General features: G+C 39.4%; 1 protein-coding gene across 3 annotated transcripts in view; it reads right to left on the bottom strand.

Moving 5' to 3' along the window:
- LOC149029142 (CAP-gly domain linker) overlaps positions 1–13,818 on the bottom strand; it is a 60,384-nt gene extending 46,566 nt beyond the window's left edge. For all 3 annotated transcript variants that reach the window (XM_089140576.1, XM_089140584.1, XM_089140569.1), the window contains exons 1-2: positions 13,566–13,818; positions 12,133–12,226 (exon numbers count right to left, since the gene is read on the bottom strand). In XM_089140576.1, coding sequence (XP_088996702.1) covers positions 12,133–12,226; positions 13,566–13,788 — 317 coding nt within the window. In that variant the 5' untranslated portion in view covers positions 13,789–13,818. The remainder of the gene's footprint in view (positions 1–12,132; positions 12,227–13,565) is intronic.
- Between the last annotated feature and the right edge of the window lie 2,161 nt (positions 13,819–15,979).

Genomic DNA, 15,979 nt, shown 5'->3' with positions numbered 1-15,979 from the left:
CAATGTCTACAGGGGTGTGGTGGATACTGTCTCAAAAAGATTAGCCTTTGGTTTTCCCTTTCTTTGTGCTCGTTTTTGCTCAAAATCAGCTGGCTTCCCATGCAATTTCCAACAATTTGCCTTGGTATGATATGGTTTGTGACAGTGCTCACACTTGACAATCTCCTTAGCGAGATCAGATTTAGTGCGAACAGACTGTAAGGCTGATTTCTCCATAATAGGAGTATGAAGCATGGCTAATCGACAACTTTCCTCACACTGAACAAGAGCATAAGACTGTTCTAGTGTAGGAAAGGGAGAATGACTTAAAACTTGCACTCTGATTTGATCGTACTCTACATTCAAACCTGCCAAGAAGTCATATACCCGAATCTTATCAATGTGCTTCCTATAAGTAGTCACATCATCTGGGTTAGTGGGATGATACTCCGTATAATGATCCAACTCCTGCCAAAGAGATCACAACTCAGCATGATAGTGGGCCACAGTCAGTTCCTTTTGGGTAGTCTCATGAAGCTTTTTTCGGAGCTCATAAATCGGGCATCATTCCCCAACTGTCCATATGTTTCAATAATAGCCTTCCAAATTTGGGATGCAGTATCAAGTAATAGATATCCACGGGCAATATTTGGACTCATGGAATTCAAAAGAAATGACATAATAAAAGAGTCATTCGAGATCTATTTATCCTGTAAAACACCTATGTGAGTAGGTTTGATAGTGGTGCACATAATGTGTCCAACATGTCCTTTTCCAGCAATAGTGAGGTAAGCAGATCGAGACCAGATCAAATAATTTGTTCCATCAAATCTCATTGAAAGAGTATGAAGAGTGGGGTAATGGTCGAAGCTAGTGGTAGCAGGAGTATCATCAATAGTTGTCATGTTGACAAAATAGTCTGCAGTTCTTCAGTCTTCACCCTTTCGAAGTAACAGAAACGTCACAGAATGCAATAGCCGAACAACCCAAATAAGTCTAAGTAATGACAAGTCTGAGTAATGATATGAGCCAATTATGCTTTCTCTTTTTTTTTTCCTTTTGATTCTGATTCGGATTTTGATTCTGAAGTTATGGAAAATCACAAACAGGCCCCTGAAGATATGTGAAATCACAAACAGGTCCCTACTTCTGGAAGGCGATGGAATAGGAAAATAAACAGCCAACTGCTGGAAACGATGGATGTTGAAGAGTTAAAGAGCAGCGATGGTGTAGTCGCAACGGTAGCAAGCCTAGTCATAGAATCGCGAGAGAGAGACGATTATTCCTTCCTAATTGATTTTTGGCTCGATGCCATGTTGCGAAAAAAACGATTAGGGTAGAATGGCTTATCGATCAATGATCTCAAGCCTTCTATTTATAATTAAGTGGAAAGTACACTATTACAAGGAATAGAATTTTACATGAATACAAACTCTAATTTAACTCCTATACAAACTCTAATTTAACTCCTAGTAGAATCCAACAAAATGTCTCCAACAGCTAATGTTTTGGACCAAACTTGGATACAATCCATTACATATATATTGATAACTAGATGTTTCCAAAATTGATTTTCTGCAAGTGATCTCTTCATCACTTTTATGAGGCCAATTTTAGTATGACTAGTATGAAGGGCTATTTTTGTTATTATCTCAAAATCAGATGATCCAGAGTTGTTCCAGAAGTTCATTAATTGCTAAGTCATGTATGCAGCCTTCATAATTACAGGCTAGAGTAAACAATTAAACCTATGTCACATGGATATAGAATGGGACTTCAGAATCAACCACAACCAAAAATATTGGCCTCATACATTCCCAAAAAAAAAAAAAAAAAAAAGAGTAAATTACAGATTGCACGCTTAGTGGATCTTAAACTCTAGGTTAAAGAAGAGTAAATTATAGATTGCATGCTTTAGTGGAGCTTAAACTCTAGGTTGCACGCTTTAGTGCCCTACATTACATATTGCACCCTCTTAAAATTACAAGTTGCACACTCCTAACATTCCATCCAATATTCCGTTAAGTCATGAGTAAAATGACAATATTTCCCTAATTAGATTCATATGACATAACTACCCCTGTTTAAACCCTCCCATACTCAACTCCTAGGTGAGTGAAGGGAGAATCCCTTCAGACTCACCCGTCTTCTAACTACACCTCGCTGGAAACTGCCCACCACTACCCTTAGAAACCTCCCTAACCCCCCTGCCGGCAACCACCGCCCTCCCCTCTGCTGGAAATCACCCCTCTCTCTCTCATTCTTGTTTTTATCCGTAAATCCAGAAAATGGCTATACGGAGGGGTCGCTCCAGTAAACGCTCATCATTGTCTTCTTATTTTCCCACGGTGTCAACAATCATCTTCCTTTTCCTCTATTTCTTTGGTCTTTGGATGCTAAGTTCCACCATCATTCCACGACAAGTTACTCGCACTTCTAATCCTGGTTTCATTAAATCCAAACTTCAACGTTGGGATCCTCCAGCATTCGATAATGATGCGATCAAAGGCAACAAGAGATTTAGTATTTTTAGTTTCAGAACTGAATCTGAGAACAAATTTCTAATAGGAAAACAGAAACTTTCCTATCTCCATATCCAGCAATCTAGTGATCCAAATCAGGGATGGTTGTTGGTTGAGTACTACTAGGAGTCCAACTCTATTAGAGTTTTTATTCATATAATTTTTTATTTTCTTATTACCCAAGTAAGGGTATTTATATAATAGTGTTCTTTCCACTTTATTATAAATAAAGGGCTTGAGATCACATTGATCAATACAAGCCATTCTACCAACATTGTGTTTCTCAACATGGCATTAGAGCCTAAGTTCGATTAGGGGAGAGGGAAAAAAAGAAGAAGAAGAAGAAGCGAAAATCTCTCTCGCTGACGAAGACCTACCTCCTTCTGATTTTTTTTTCAAACCCATCGCAGTTCTTCAAAACTAACGCAATTCTCTGATTTTTTTGACCCATCGCAATTCTTCAGTTCTGCCTCGAGCCGATTTGGGAAGAGCAAGAACAGAACAAAAAGAAAGCAGAAGAGAAGAAGCTGCTCCTGCTTTGCTGCACTACTACTGTCTTTTCTGGCCATTCTTCAGTTCCGCCTCAAGCTGATTCGGGAAGAACAAGAACAGAAAACAAAAGGAAAGCAAAAAAGAAGAAGCTGCACCTGCCTTGCTGCCCTACCGCTGCTCCTGCAATACAGTGAGTTATTTCCTCCACCTTCCTCTATTTTTCTGCCGCTGCTCCTGCCTTTAATCGAACCATACTCTGGTTTTTTTTTCCTCCTCCCTGCAATTTGATTAGCCCATAGAACAAACAAATACTGATGTTTTGAGGGGTTTAGTTTGTAAATTTACATTCTTTCACGGATCTATTGGTAAATTTGCATATTTTCAGGGACCTATATGTAGACGTGCATAATAATTTCAGGGACTTATATGTAAATTTGCATATTTTTAGGGACCTAATTGCAAATTCAAATTTTCTAGGGGCTTATTTGTAATTTCCCATTGTAAGGTATTCTTTATAAGCATTTTTTGAATCCTATCATTTGTTTGGGTGGTTTGGCTATGTATTTTGCGACGTTTCAGTTACTTTGAAAGGGTGAAGACTGAAGAAAAGGGAAAAATGGATACATCAATTCTGATTACTGATCTATGCACAAGAGTACAAGACACTTATTTGGCGTCACACTATCATAGAGGTAAGTAAGAATATAAAATTCCTACTTTCATTTTCATTTTTCACATTGATTATTGATATAGTACATACTAAATAATTATTGTTATGAATCTTATGATGCTTGATGAGATGAAGTTATGTTTTTAATCTTTTTTTGGATAATTTTTCATAATTGTGATTCTTGAATTTTTTTTTTTTAATGAATGTGATTGTTGAATATTTATTTAGTACTTTATTTTATTATAAAAAATGTGTATTAAAAAGTAGTTATATTAAAAATATTGACTAAACCGCTTTGGTCGCTTTTTTGCCGCTTGGTCGCCTAATCGCCAAGACGAATCCCCATTCGCTTTGCCGCTTTAATAACCTTGCTCCTGAGAGGCACACTATTGAGGTCTTTCAAAACAAGATTGACCAGAATAAGGGGGTGCAGACTTATCAAAGGAAGAATTACAACCGGCTAAAGCAGGTGGAGAAAGGTGACACGTTACCACTTCAGTCTCCTGCTCCAGAATCAAATTCTCCACTTAAGATATCTTCTTCTGATCTTCCTATTGCTGTTACAAAAGGAGTCAGATCTTGTACTCAGCATCCCATAGCTAAATATGTTTCTTATGACTTTTTGTCTGACTTTACCGTGCTTTTATATCCTCTCTAACATCTATATATGTTCCTAAAAGTTGGCAAGAAGTTTATGCTAATAAGAAATAGAAGGCAGCAACGGTAGAGGAAATGCAAGCAATAAAGAAAAATGATACTTGGGAGCTGGTTACACTTCCTCCAGGAAAAAACCTGTGGGCTGCAAATGGGTGTTTGTGGTTAAACAAAATATGGATGGATCAGTCAACAAGTTGAAGGCTAGACTAGTTGCAAAGGGGTTTACCCAGACCTACGGGATTGATTATCAGGAGACTTTTGCCCCTGTTGCAAAACTAAACACTGTCAAAGTTCTATTGTCTGTAGCTGTAAACAAAGACTGGAACTTGCACCAACTAGACGTAAATAATGTCTTCTTACATGGGGAGTTAGAGGAAGAAGTATATATGGAAATCCCACATGGTTTCTCTGATGACAATACTGCAAGGAAAGTTTGTCGGTTGAAAAGGTCAATTTATGGGTTAAAACAATCTCCTAGATGTTGGTTTGGACGCCTCCTGAAGGCCATGACTTCTATTGGGTACAAGCAAAGCAATGCTGATCATACACTATTTGTCAAGAAATCAGGTACTAACATCACACTTCTCATTGTTTATGTAGACGATATTGCCATCAAAAGGAATGATGGTGAAGAAATTCAAAGTTTAAAGGACTTTCTTAGCAAAGAGGTTGAGATTAAAGATCTAGGAAAGTTACAGTACTTCTTAGGGATTGAGGTGGCTCAATCAAAGAAGGGTATATTCCTATCCCAAAGAAAGTATATCCTAGATTTATTATCAGAAGTGGGAATGTTGGGGTGTAAAGCAGTTGATACCCCTATTAAAGCCGGAGCTAAACTTAAGGAAAAAGAGGGAGAACCAGTGAACAAAGGAAGATACCAAAGGCTGGTAGGGAAAGCTTATTTACTTGTCCCACACCAGGCCAGACATCACTTATGCCGTGGGAATAGTAAGCCAGTTCATGCATTCCTTATTTAGTTCATATGAAGGTTGTTATCAAAATACTACAATATTTGAAGGAAACTCCTAGAAAAGGAATCTTTTATCACCCAGTGAAAATCTAAGATTATAAGCATACACTGATGCAGACTAGGCTGAATCTCCTGACAAGAAGTCAATTTCAGGTTATCAAACCTTTGTTGGAGGTAATCTAGTTACTTGGAGAAATAAAAAACAGAATGTGATAGCTTTATCCAGTACTGAAGCTGAATATAGAGTTATGGTTTGTGGTGTTTGTGAGCTACTATGTCTGAAAGGCTTGCTAAAAGATATTGGAGTCCAAGTTCCAAACCCTATGATGTTATAATGTGACAACAAGGCTGCCATTAGTATTGCCAATAATCCTATACAACATAATCAAACTAAGCACATTGAAATTGACAGGTTTTTTGTCAAAGGAAAGTTGGAACAAGGGCTCATCTGCATGCCTTTTGTGAGGTCTGGAAACCAAGTGGAAGATATTTTCACTAAGGGTTTGAAAGAAGGAGATTTCCTTCCTATTGTAGGCAAGTTGGGCATGACTAACATCTATGCCTCAACTTGAGGGGGAGTGTTGGTTGAGTACTACTAGGAGTCCAACTCCATTAGAGTTTTTATTCATATAATTTTCTATTTTCTTGTTACCCAAGTAAGGGTATTTATGTAATAGTGTTCTTTCCACTTTATTATAAATAGAGGGCTTGAGATCACATTGATTAATACAAGTCATTCTACCAACATTGTGTTTTTCAACAATGGTAAAAGACAAAAACTTCCAAAAAGTTGTTTCGAATAATAAGTTAGGAATCAAGAATGAGAATGAACGATTAGACAGTAAATTAAACCAAGAAATTCCAAGATCAGCAGTAACAACCAAATATCAAAATTTTTGTGAATTTAGAGTTGAAATCTCCTTCAATCAGTTAAGTAAACAAATGAAAAAGAAATCCTGAACAAGAAAGACGACGAGATTGAGAGCAACAATAAGGGTTCAGTTTCAATTGAACAAAAACTGAAAGGGTTTTAGATGGAACTCACCTTGGACAAGAAGACCTTTTTTGGGGCAAAGAGAGCTAAACAGAGTGTGTTTTCACGAGGCAGCTCGCCTCATTGCCCCTCTGCATTATCGAAATAACAACAATGGCATCGCTTGTTTTCAAGGACGAAAGTGGGTAATTTCCAGCGAGGGGTTGGGGTGGTTTCCAGCAACCGCAGTGGGCATGCAGTTCCTGGAAGAATGTAGGTAGAAGATGAGCCTAAGAGTTGAGTATGGAAGGCTGTAAATAGGGGTAGTTATGTCATTTGAATCTAATGAGGGTAATGTTGTCATTTTACTCATGACTCAACAGAATACAGGATGGAATGTTAGGGAGTGCAACTTGTAATTTTGAGAGCGTGCAATATATAATTTAGGGCACTAAAACATGCAACCTAGAGTTTAAGCCCCAATAAAGCATGCAATCTGTAATTTACTCAAAAAAGAATTTGGGAGCTGGAGGTTAGTCGAGCCCTTATTTTCTCATCAATTACAAATTATTTGTGCATTGCTTTCAATGGCTGCTCTATAAAGGTATCAAGAAGAAGAAAATTTTATACGTGCACGCAATTACAAGGTTACACCATTCTCTACATATTATGTTGAGGCCCAGTGATGCAAATCCATCACCAAGACACCATTGGTTCATATATGTGTTGGGGCCTTGATCCCAAGGGTTTTCTATGTAATAGACCACACTTTATGGGCCAAAAATATCAGTGACTACGATCAGTACAAAGATAGCTTCTATTACATGATTTATTTTAAGCTGTTATGGTCCAATCCAATTGAACAGGCTCCATGTGGTTCAATTTAAGTTGCATTCAATCATTAGTAAGTGGTTTAATAGACATACATTAGGACTTCATAAATCTACTTTTTTTAGTCTTTTCAGTTTCCTTGCCCTTTTTTTTTTTTGGATGAATAAGAAATTCATTACCCAAAAGGGCAGAAGTGGGGAGGGGAGAGAGATTACAATCAAAAAAGGCAAAGGGCAAACCCAACCAAAGCCAGCAAAGCCCAAAATAAACAATGCCAAAGTACCCTAATAGTTTAAGATTTGGGGGATGTCAACAATCAAATTCACTGGTAAGACGTAGTTTACTAATGCTAATACAGCCATGGTCATGGTGGGAGATCTCGCTCTTGAGCGAGATCTTAATCAAGATATGTGGTTTTTTTTACGTCAACTCAGTGGCCCATCTCAGTGGATTTTAGGGTCCCGGTTGGGCTGAAACTTGGTATTTTAGCCTAGTTAAGGCCTTTTGAACACACTGGTGGCCTTAGATTTGTGAGAAAATAACCCTAATTATGTCTTCTAAGTCAACACTATGTGTGAAACTGAAATACTACAGCATTGGGGGAATGCAAGGTTAGACAACATGTAATGTAGAACATTTAATACATATAAATGAAAAGCTAGTGTATCAACCATCAAAGAACTTAAATTTACAACCATTAGAAGTTTTATTAAGTAGTAAGTCATAAATCATAATCCATAAGTCATAAGTTCGCAAGAGTACAAGACAATCATGGAATGGGAATATGGGATCAAATCATAAAAAATTCAATCAAGATCTAGTTGAAATAGTCTTGAATGATGGTAATTTGATGTTATAGATATGTTAAAGGTGCTTGGAAGTTGAAATCCATCTGAAACCCCCAAAAAATTCCGGCCAAAACTCAACTTTTCGACGAGATGGGCTAGATTGCAGCAAGAGAGAAACGAGATATGCCTCCCTCATATGAGATTGGGGGTTTAAAACCCCCTAAACCACTTTGTTGGACAAAAAAAGAGGGATCTCGCTATATCGCGAGATATAGGGGCGAGATCTCACAAGATGGCAAGATCTCGTAGCAAGATATCCCATTTCGCCCAACTCGACTCCCGTCTCATCTCAGTTAATGAAAAAAGCGAGATCTCTCAGCATGGCCATGGTGCCTACGCTGCTACTTATAGGAGGCATAACTATAACTCACGAATACATAGGTCACATAATGGTAAGAGCATACATGAAGGACATCAGTAGAGAGCATAGAGAATATGCGCATTGACAACAGTGGTAGTCACCATCAATATAGGCTCGAATTATAGTGCCTACTCCCAGTATGGAGGACATCATATTCCTTATAAAGCCAACCCTAGCGAGAATCAGTACGAGTGATGTCCAAGATCTGGGGTTTGATTGATTGAAGAAAACTCCTATATTTAGGTCCACCTATAGGTTCCCTCTTCAAATGAATCAGCAGTCTACTAGGGTTTGTAACACCGTACGGTTGAGGGAAATAGGCTGGTTAAGGGGTAAGGTTAGGTTCGGCCAGGGTTTAGAGGCTAGGGATTGGAGAGCCAAGTGAGAAACGTTGTTGTAATTTAAATTTCAGAATTGAATTTCAGTTTGAGGGCTTACTAGCATTTGAACTAGGGTTAGGGTACCGAGTGTCTCATAGGGTTGAGGGAAGTTGGTACTAGAAGGGCTTAGGGTTTGGATGAAGGGTTGAAGAGAAATAGGAAATTGAAGATTTAGGGTTTCAAGGTTTCTAATGAAGAAGATGAATTGCAGAACTTTCCAAGGCTTATGGGGGAAAAGAAGGGCTGTAAACTAAGGTCGAAGGTAGGGTATAAGGAAGGGAGTCTTAGACCAAAAGGGGATGGGTCAGTAGACTAAAACTGGGGGACTCCCTTACAACATAGGAATCCTAACCTAACTAGGACTCTTCAAAAATTAACAAATAAATACTCAATTTTAAAATAAAAGTAGATCCAGGGCTCCAAAAACATAGTGGACCTAGTAAAACATTATGTTGACTCAACTGAAAATAGTAAAATTACCAAAATATCCCTGGTTAAAAAAGCAGCAGGCCTTAAGGTATGGGGCTTATACCCTAGGCCCTAGCTCGGCCTTGAATCTGGTGCACATCAATGAGAGTGAAGGTGTGTCATTGAGTGACTACTTCAGAAACCCATACCCTCCTATTCAAGAGCCAATGTCAATGTATGGCTTTCACATGCCAGCCATTAAAGGTTACCTCAAGATGATATTCCTTCAGTTTGCAGATCATACAACATATATGTGTAATATAAACCCATAAAGAGAGTTACTACTTACTACAAGGATGAGACAACTTAGGAAACCTTCTTTACACACTCATAAGTCAAAACTAGATGTTGCATCAAAATGAGTGATACTCATCAATCACCATTTCTCCATATTTCACAATAAGGTTTACACTTTGAACACACACTTTGATAGTTTAATTAATGTATTACAAGAATCATAATAGTTTCACTTTTCCATTGAATATGATGGTTTCTAATTCAATTTATATTTTGCATCCAGGTCATACTTCCTAATACTAAACAACAACAAATGACAATATTGCTTGGCAAGGTCTGAGTTAGCCTTCGAGGACCCTTTGTTATTAAAACCAACAAATAAAAGGGCTATCAAAGGGTTAGGATCTAAGTTATGGGTATTTTTAGAGGATAGGAACCTTATGGGTATCCTATGGAATGGTTTTGGTGAAGAAAATGTGTAATACTTGTGTACCTAGGTTTTGGAAAGGTTTAGGGTTTAACAAAAATTAATATGGGCTGGTGGTCTGAAATAAGCAATCCCTAATGGGTAAACTTTGGAGAGGAGGCAATTCCAACGGGATATGATACTCAAAGATTCTATGGGATGAACTAAGGTTGGTAAGAAAAGGGATCGGTTGAGATACCCAAACTTACCCACGAAGCCTGCCGCGGAATTTTTGGGATGGTTTAGATATGGTTTTGGGATGATTTGGAGAAGTAAAAGATAATTGGAGAAGAGAAAGATCCCTAGGTCATTAGGGTTTTATCAATTAAGGGAAAGGATGGGAAAGGTTTGGGAGGTCTACAGTTAAGGGAAAAGGAAGAGGAAGTTTGCGGTTGGAAAATTGGGTAACTCTTGGATGGATCTTGGACAAAATCTTGAATCTTCTTTCTTCTTGATCTTTCCTTTCTTTTCTTTTCTTTTTCTTTATTTTCTTTCTGCTTTTTCTTCTCTCTTCTTTTCTTTGTCTTCTCTTTACTTCTGTTTCAGATATGTCACAGGGTTCAAGAAAGGGGAAGGGGAAGAAAAGAGGGTGCAAGGCCTGCTTGCAAGAAGAAAGGAATGGGGGAGGGTGAGAGTGTTGTCACAAGAACTAGGAAGGGAGGGGGAAGGAGTTTCTTGCTGCCGCTGGCTGGAGAAAGGGTTGGGCAAAGGCTGTTGTGTACTTACTTGATGGAGGTCTCTTGCAGAATTTTCTTGAATTTGTATGCTGGAATTTATTAAAGAGTTGTAGAAACCCTTCAATGGAAGTCGCCACAAAGAAGAAGATGACAATGAAAGAAGCTTGCTGAATTTCAAGAACTTAAACACTCTTCAGCCCAGGCCTCAGGGTTTCTTCCCCATGACCCAAGCCTCTGATTTTGCTTATCAATTCTGAACTGATTTTATTAATAGTTCAATGGGCTATTTATAGCCTTACAACCTAAGCAATTTGACTAAGACTTAAACTGGGGAACCTTATCCAAAAAGGATTCCCTTTACAAAAAGGACTCAACTAATTAATAACAAAAGGACTCTTAAAATAAACCCTAATTGGACCCCCACATAAGACATCTTGTAGGAATCAAATTGCTAACCATGAGAAAGAATCCTACTTGAAAATTGGACTCTAACTTAAGAGTCTAACATATACAAGGACTCTATCATAACTCACAAAATACTAATCCAAATAAAAAAAACAAAGACAAATCCATGACCCTTGGATCGAGGGGGTTCCAATTATACCTCTTTTAAGGACCTAACGGAGCTGGTGAAGATGGTGCCAATAGGGCTGGTGCTAGTGGAGCAAGAGTTGGAGGAGCTGTTTAGTGCTTAGTGCCTCAATGATTTTACTCTTATACTCTCACAGTGTAACTTATAAGTTCACCAGTCTTGTCATGTGAAATTGGGACCTGAATATGGTTGATGTATACCTTTATGTATTCAATTATATCAAGTCATGGTTGTGTATTTTATGTTTTATAAGTCTGCATGTTCACTCCTTCACCGTATCAGTTACAAAGTTAGAGTTGAGTTGTTACTCATACAAACACTAGTTTTCTCACAAATATAAGGCCACCTCTATGCTTGGGAGGGTCAAAATAGGCTAAATATCAGCCCAAACTGAGCCTATATACCCACTGAGATGGGCCAGCAAGTTGGTTTGAGTTGAGGTGGCAAAAAACTACTATATGTCAGCCGATATCTTGCAAGATCTCGTGAGATGTCAGTTTTATGGGGGACTGAGATCTCAAACCATGGCCAAAATTAAATATCTCGAAGTTCAGTTGACACTTTTGGGCATTCTTAACTAGATCATAGAAATGTACCACATTAATCAAGTCGTGAATGGGGAATCAAAGGGCAGCAAACTTAATCCATCGATTTCCCCAAGTCCTGTAACAAGGATGAAAGTAATGGGATTAACTTGCCGGAGGGAATGCAATGGAAGAATATGAAGGCTGCGAGTCTGCGATGGGAAGAAGTTTTGGGTCAAAAGGGTTTAAGCGCTGATACCATGTTGCTTCTAGAGAGAGGAAGTCCCAGAATGCCCTTTACAACAAGTATCATCTATACTTCAACAGCAAAAAGCTTCTTTCTGTCAGCACAGAAGTATCTTAAGCTAGTTTTCCTCTCACTAGTTCAAACTTAGGAATCTTTTTTGACATGTGATGTAAATTACAGGCTACCGCTGATGTAGGACACAGTACTCATTTTCCTACATAAAAGCTACGTGTAATACCTTTTGCAAGCCATTCTTTTAATTGCCTCCTCCCTCTTCATTCTTAAACAACTCAGTTCCTTCTCCAGGAGATCCAGTGAGGTTCTTCCAACAGCTGGAATATGAAACAAGAGGCTGATTAAGAACATCAGTACGGTAATAAGGACGAAGCACCAATATCCCTCTGATGATGCTGCAAATGGGTCTGAAACAAAATCTTCTAACACAAATGTTAAAAAATGTCAAGTCATGAAGTATTCTCAAATGAAGAAGGGTATAACTGAAAAGCATCTAATAAGAAAAACTCACCATCAAATTCAAGCAGGAATGATACAGCACAATATGTGTAAAATGAAAAGATCACCATTTCCACCTTTATTGAGCAATGTTCACCCACTAAATTGAATGCATCATTGTGGTATGCCAAAAAGATTGGGGGGGTCGGGGAGGGGGAAGGTTGCATGCACCATGTGCATGAGGCTCCTGCCACAGGACAGCCTAGGGAGTGCATAATGCACACAGCCTTACCCCGACTTCATAAAGTGGCTGTTTCTTGACTGATGCCTACGACCACTAGGTCACAGCGGAGCAATCTTATCATTTCGGCGAGGTTCTCCCTCTTAGATAAATCCAGCTCTGGCATTCAGAACTAATAAGAGTGCTCCTAGTGCATTCATTTGTTCAAAATCTAATCGTAATGCTTCATTCTTTTCAGGAATTATAAGTCAAACAGAAAAACTCCACTGAAGTCAGTCCACATAAATATACTTGATAATAACCTCTTCCAGGAGGAACATTAAGCCATAAAATCTATGTTTGCTGGAAAATTAGATCTTTTAATCTTTTAAATCAATGTTTCTATGATTTAGATCTCACGTTGGGTCAGACTCAGCCAACTTCTCGTTGGATATGCACATCTTCATATAACACAAAGCATAAGTTAGGGACACACACGTTCCTTTCTTCAGGGGGCCTTTTAAGGGGGAAAGACTAACCCCTGAGTAACAAAGGTAGTCTTACATCGGTAAGTGGAGAGAAGACCATGGTTCTTGTAAAGATTGAAGCCCTCACTCCCTCGTGTGGACTTTTTAAACCCATCAGGGTGACATTAAGCTGGAAGGGAATCCCTGAAACACGATGGACAAATCATTTCTGTGCTGAATAAGATTACATTAAGCACTTTAGTTTCGTCATTTCCATGGAAAACAACTCTCACTGCCAATAGCTACATGCTGTAACGAATTAAGTACAAACAAGAAGTTCAGAGTATTTCAACAAAACTACTGAAGATCCAAAATTAGTGGCGGCAGCTTTCCCTTTCTGTATCGCCCTAAGAAAGATGAATTCAGAAGGGTTACTAGTGCTTCAAAACCGCGCCTAAGTATCAACGTTCCTAGCTAAAGTAGTCTAGCAGGTGAAATTAATGAACAACCAAATGTTCAGAACACTGTTACCTGTCACTTGGATCAAGCTGTCCATATCGAATGCAGCAATGTACATTTCCTTCATCAACTTTGATTCTCTCATTGCAAAACTGTTGTCCATCTCAGAGCAATTTAGAAGTTCAGATTCTATATATCTCGTTGTCTGGATGTTTGCCTCAATTTCGTCATTTACCTGGTCTAGCATATCCTTGAGTGACGCTATTTGACACAGAATAGCTCCCGAATCCTCCATCCCTAGCTCCCCTGTTCCCTCTCTCGTTCCCGGGCTTTTACCCCCAAGTTTCCTTTCTGTCGAGCGCTCACGTCTGTTTGAATGGGCATTGTATAGTGGAACCGCTACAGTGTCGGACTGGTATCAATATCAACGATACCGAAACTTAGAAACCAAGCCGGCTTTGGAAATCAAAGATTACTGATTTACTGGGACCAATTTTCAACAAAATGGCAAGTTACTTGTTACCGGCTGCAACCCTGTTACTGGTAGTGAATTCAAATTTCGAGATGTAAATGACAATTCTGTGGCTCTGCATTTTATGTTGGGTTATGAAAAACTCAATGAATAGAGCAATCAGCAAATAAAAGAAAAGAAGAACACAAGAATTTACGTAAAAAACCCTTAAAAGGGAAAAAACCACGGACAAGAGATAAAACTCCACTATAGATAAAGAAATATACAAGAAGAAAGATTTTGGGATGATTTACATGTGGAAGGGGAAGCATTATTTTATAGCCTCTCCCCATCCTACCTTCTCCCACATCTACTTGAACTGGGACTAAAACTCTCAACAAACTCCCACTTCTTTTCGATGTGGGATAACAACTCCCACTTCTACTAGATGTGGGACTAAGACTGATGCGTTCAAAATCTGCTCAGCCCTTGGATCTCCACGTGATGTCCTGCAAAACGAAAGCGTCAGATGTGGCCCGACCACTGGGGTCGGGAGTCCACCTCCGAAGGCTAAGTCAGTTGATGAACTTAATCACAAACGGCTCTGCTAGAAGCACAGAGCTAATGAATGAAGAAACGGGAAAGGTGATCTAGATAGCAGGATGCTGATAGTTTGGATCTATCAATATGTATCTGAACCTGAGTCTCAGATAGTATTCTTTTTGATCGATTGATCCGTCCCTCACCTTGTATGGTAGTGAGGTTTATATAGAGTGTACCTTCGAATCTCCTTCGTTGGATGCACTCGAGCCTTCTTCGGGTAGTCATTGGATCTTATCAATGAGATCCGTTGAGCGATAGACTTCTACTAGTTTGGGCTAGTAGAGGACTCTTGAGGTAACCATTAGGTTATGCGATAGTTATCCCTTTGATGATGATTATCTGCAGCCGTCAGTTTGAGTCTGCTATCATCAGGGTGATTACCCTAATCCATAAGTAAGATTAGGGCACGCTTGCAGCCGAATAATCTTTCTTCTTCACAAAGCCATCTTCCGGATCCGGTTCGCTCGGGAGCGATTCGGTTTTCTCCGTCTCGACCGGGGTCGAGGGTCGGACCAGGTATGAACCCGGTCTGATCATAAACTCTCCATATCACGAGCCCCCCAGACCAAGCGTTCGGTCGATCCCGAGGGCTTGGTTTTTAACTGGGTTCGTCGTCAGGTGATGATCTCTGCGTGCTTCATTAAATGTCATATCACATTTAATGCGGTGGTCACTTTTCCTCGAACGTTGTGAGTGTAAGGCCACGTATCTCCGTTGCAGTTGATCTGTCGTGGCTCACGTCATCCAAGCGACGGTTTCCGAACGCCTATTTCGGATTCGTGAATTCAAACTTTCAAAACGTCTTTCAATCTTGATCGTTGATTTTGAATCAATCTCGATCGTTCAGATTCCCGAACACTCGTGCGGGAGTTTTAAAAGCGGTTCGTTGTCTTCGTAGGTTTCATTCTTCCTGTCTAGAATTTGAACCTTTGTTGTCTGCTTTCGCGCCTTCCTGCTCTCAAGCTTCCGTCTCACCGAATCGGTAAGTTTCTTGGTCTTTTCTTTTTGTAGTTTACTGAAACGAGTAATGGCGGACAATAGGGCTTTTTAGTACCCCATGTTGGTGATAGCGATGATGCTTTTGCTTCTCCTGCTCCCCGAACAATCGGATAGTGATAACAAAACCCTAACCGTCCTCTCGGCGGAGTTCGCTGAAGTTTCTCAAAAAGGTTTTGAAAGAAAAACCGAAACTTCTCCTGTCCTTCTCGAGTCTGGATCTTCCAAGATCGTCGATTCTTCTAGGCAGCCTCAAACCTCCGGGTCCAATGGTGGACCTGGCTCTGTTCCTTCCATTTACAATGGAGAAACCCTTCTTTCAGCTGTCCAAGATTTTGACCTTCCTTCTTCCTATCAGGTTAGGGCTCCCCACCCTGATGAGAGGGTTGATTCATCCCTTTCGGGTGAATTTTCTCTGTACATAGATGCATTGGAA

This window comes from Hakea prostrata, chromosome 1 (genome assembly GCF_041222555.1).
Source record: "Hakea prostrata isolate BN-2017 chromosome 1, UWA_Hpros_2, whole genome shotgun sequence".
Taxonomy (NCBI): domain Eukaryota; kingdom Viridiplantae; phylum Streptophyta; class Magnoliopsida; order Proteales; family Proteaceae; genus Hakea; species Hakea prostrata.
This window is presented reverse-complemented; position numbering and strand designations above follow the sequence as displayed.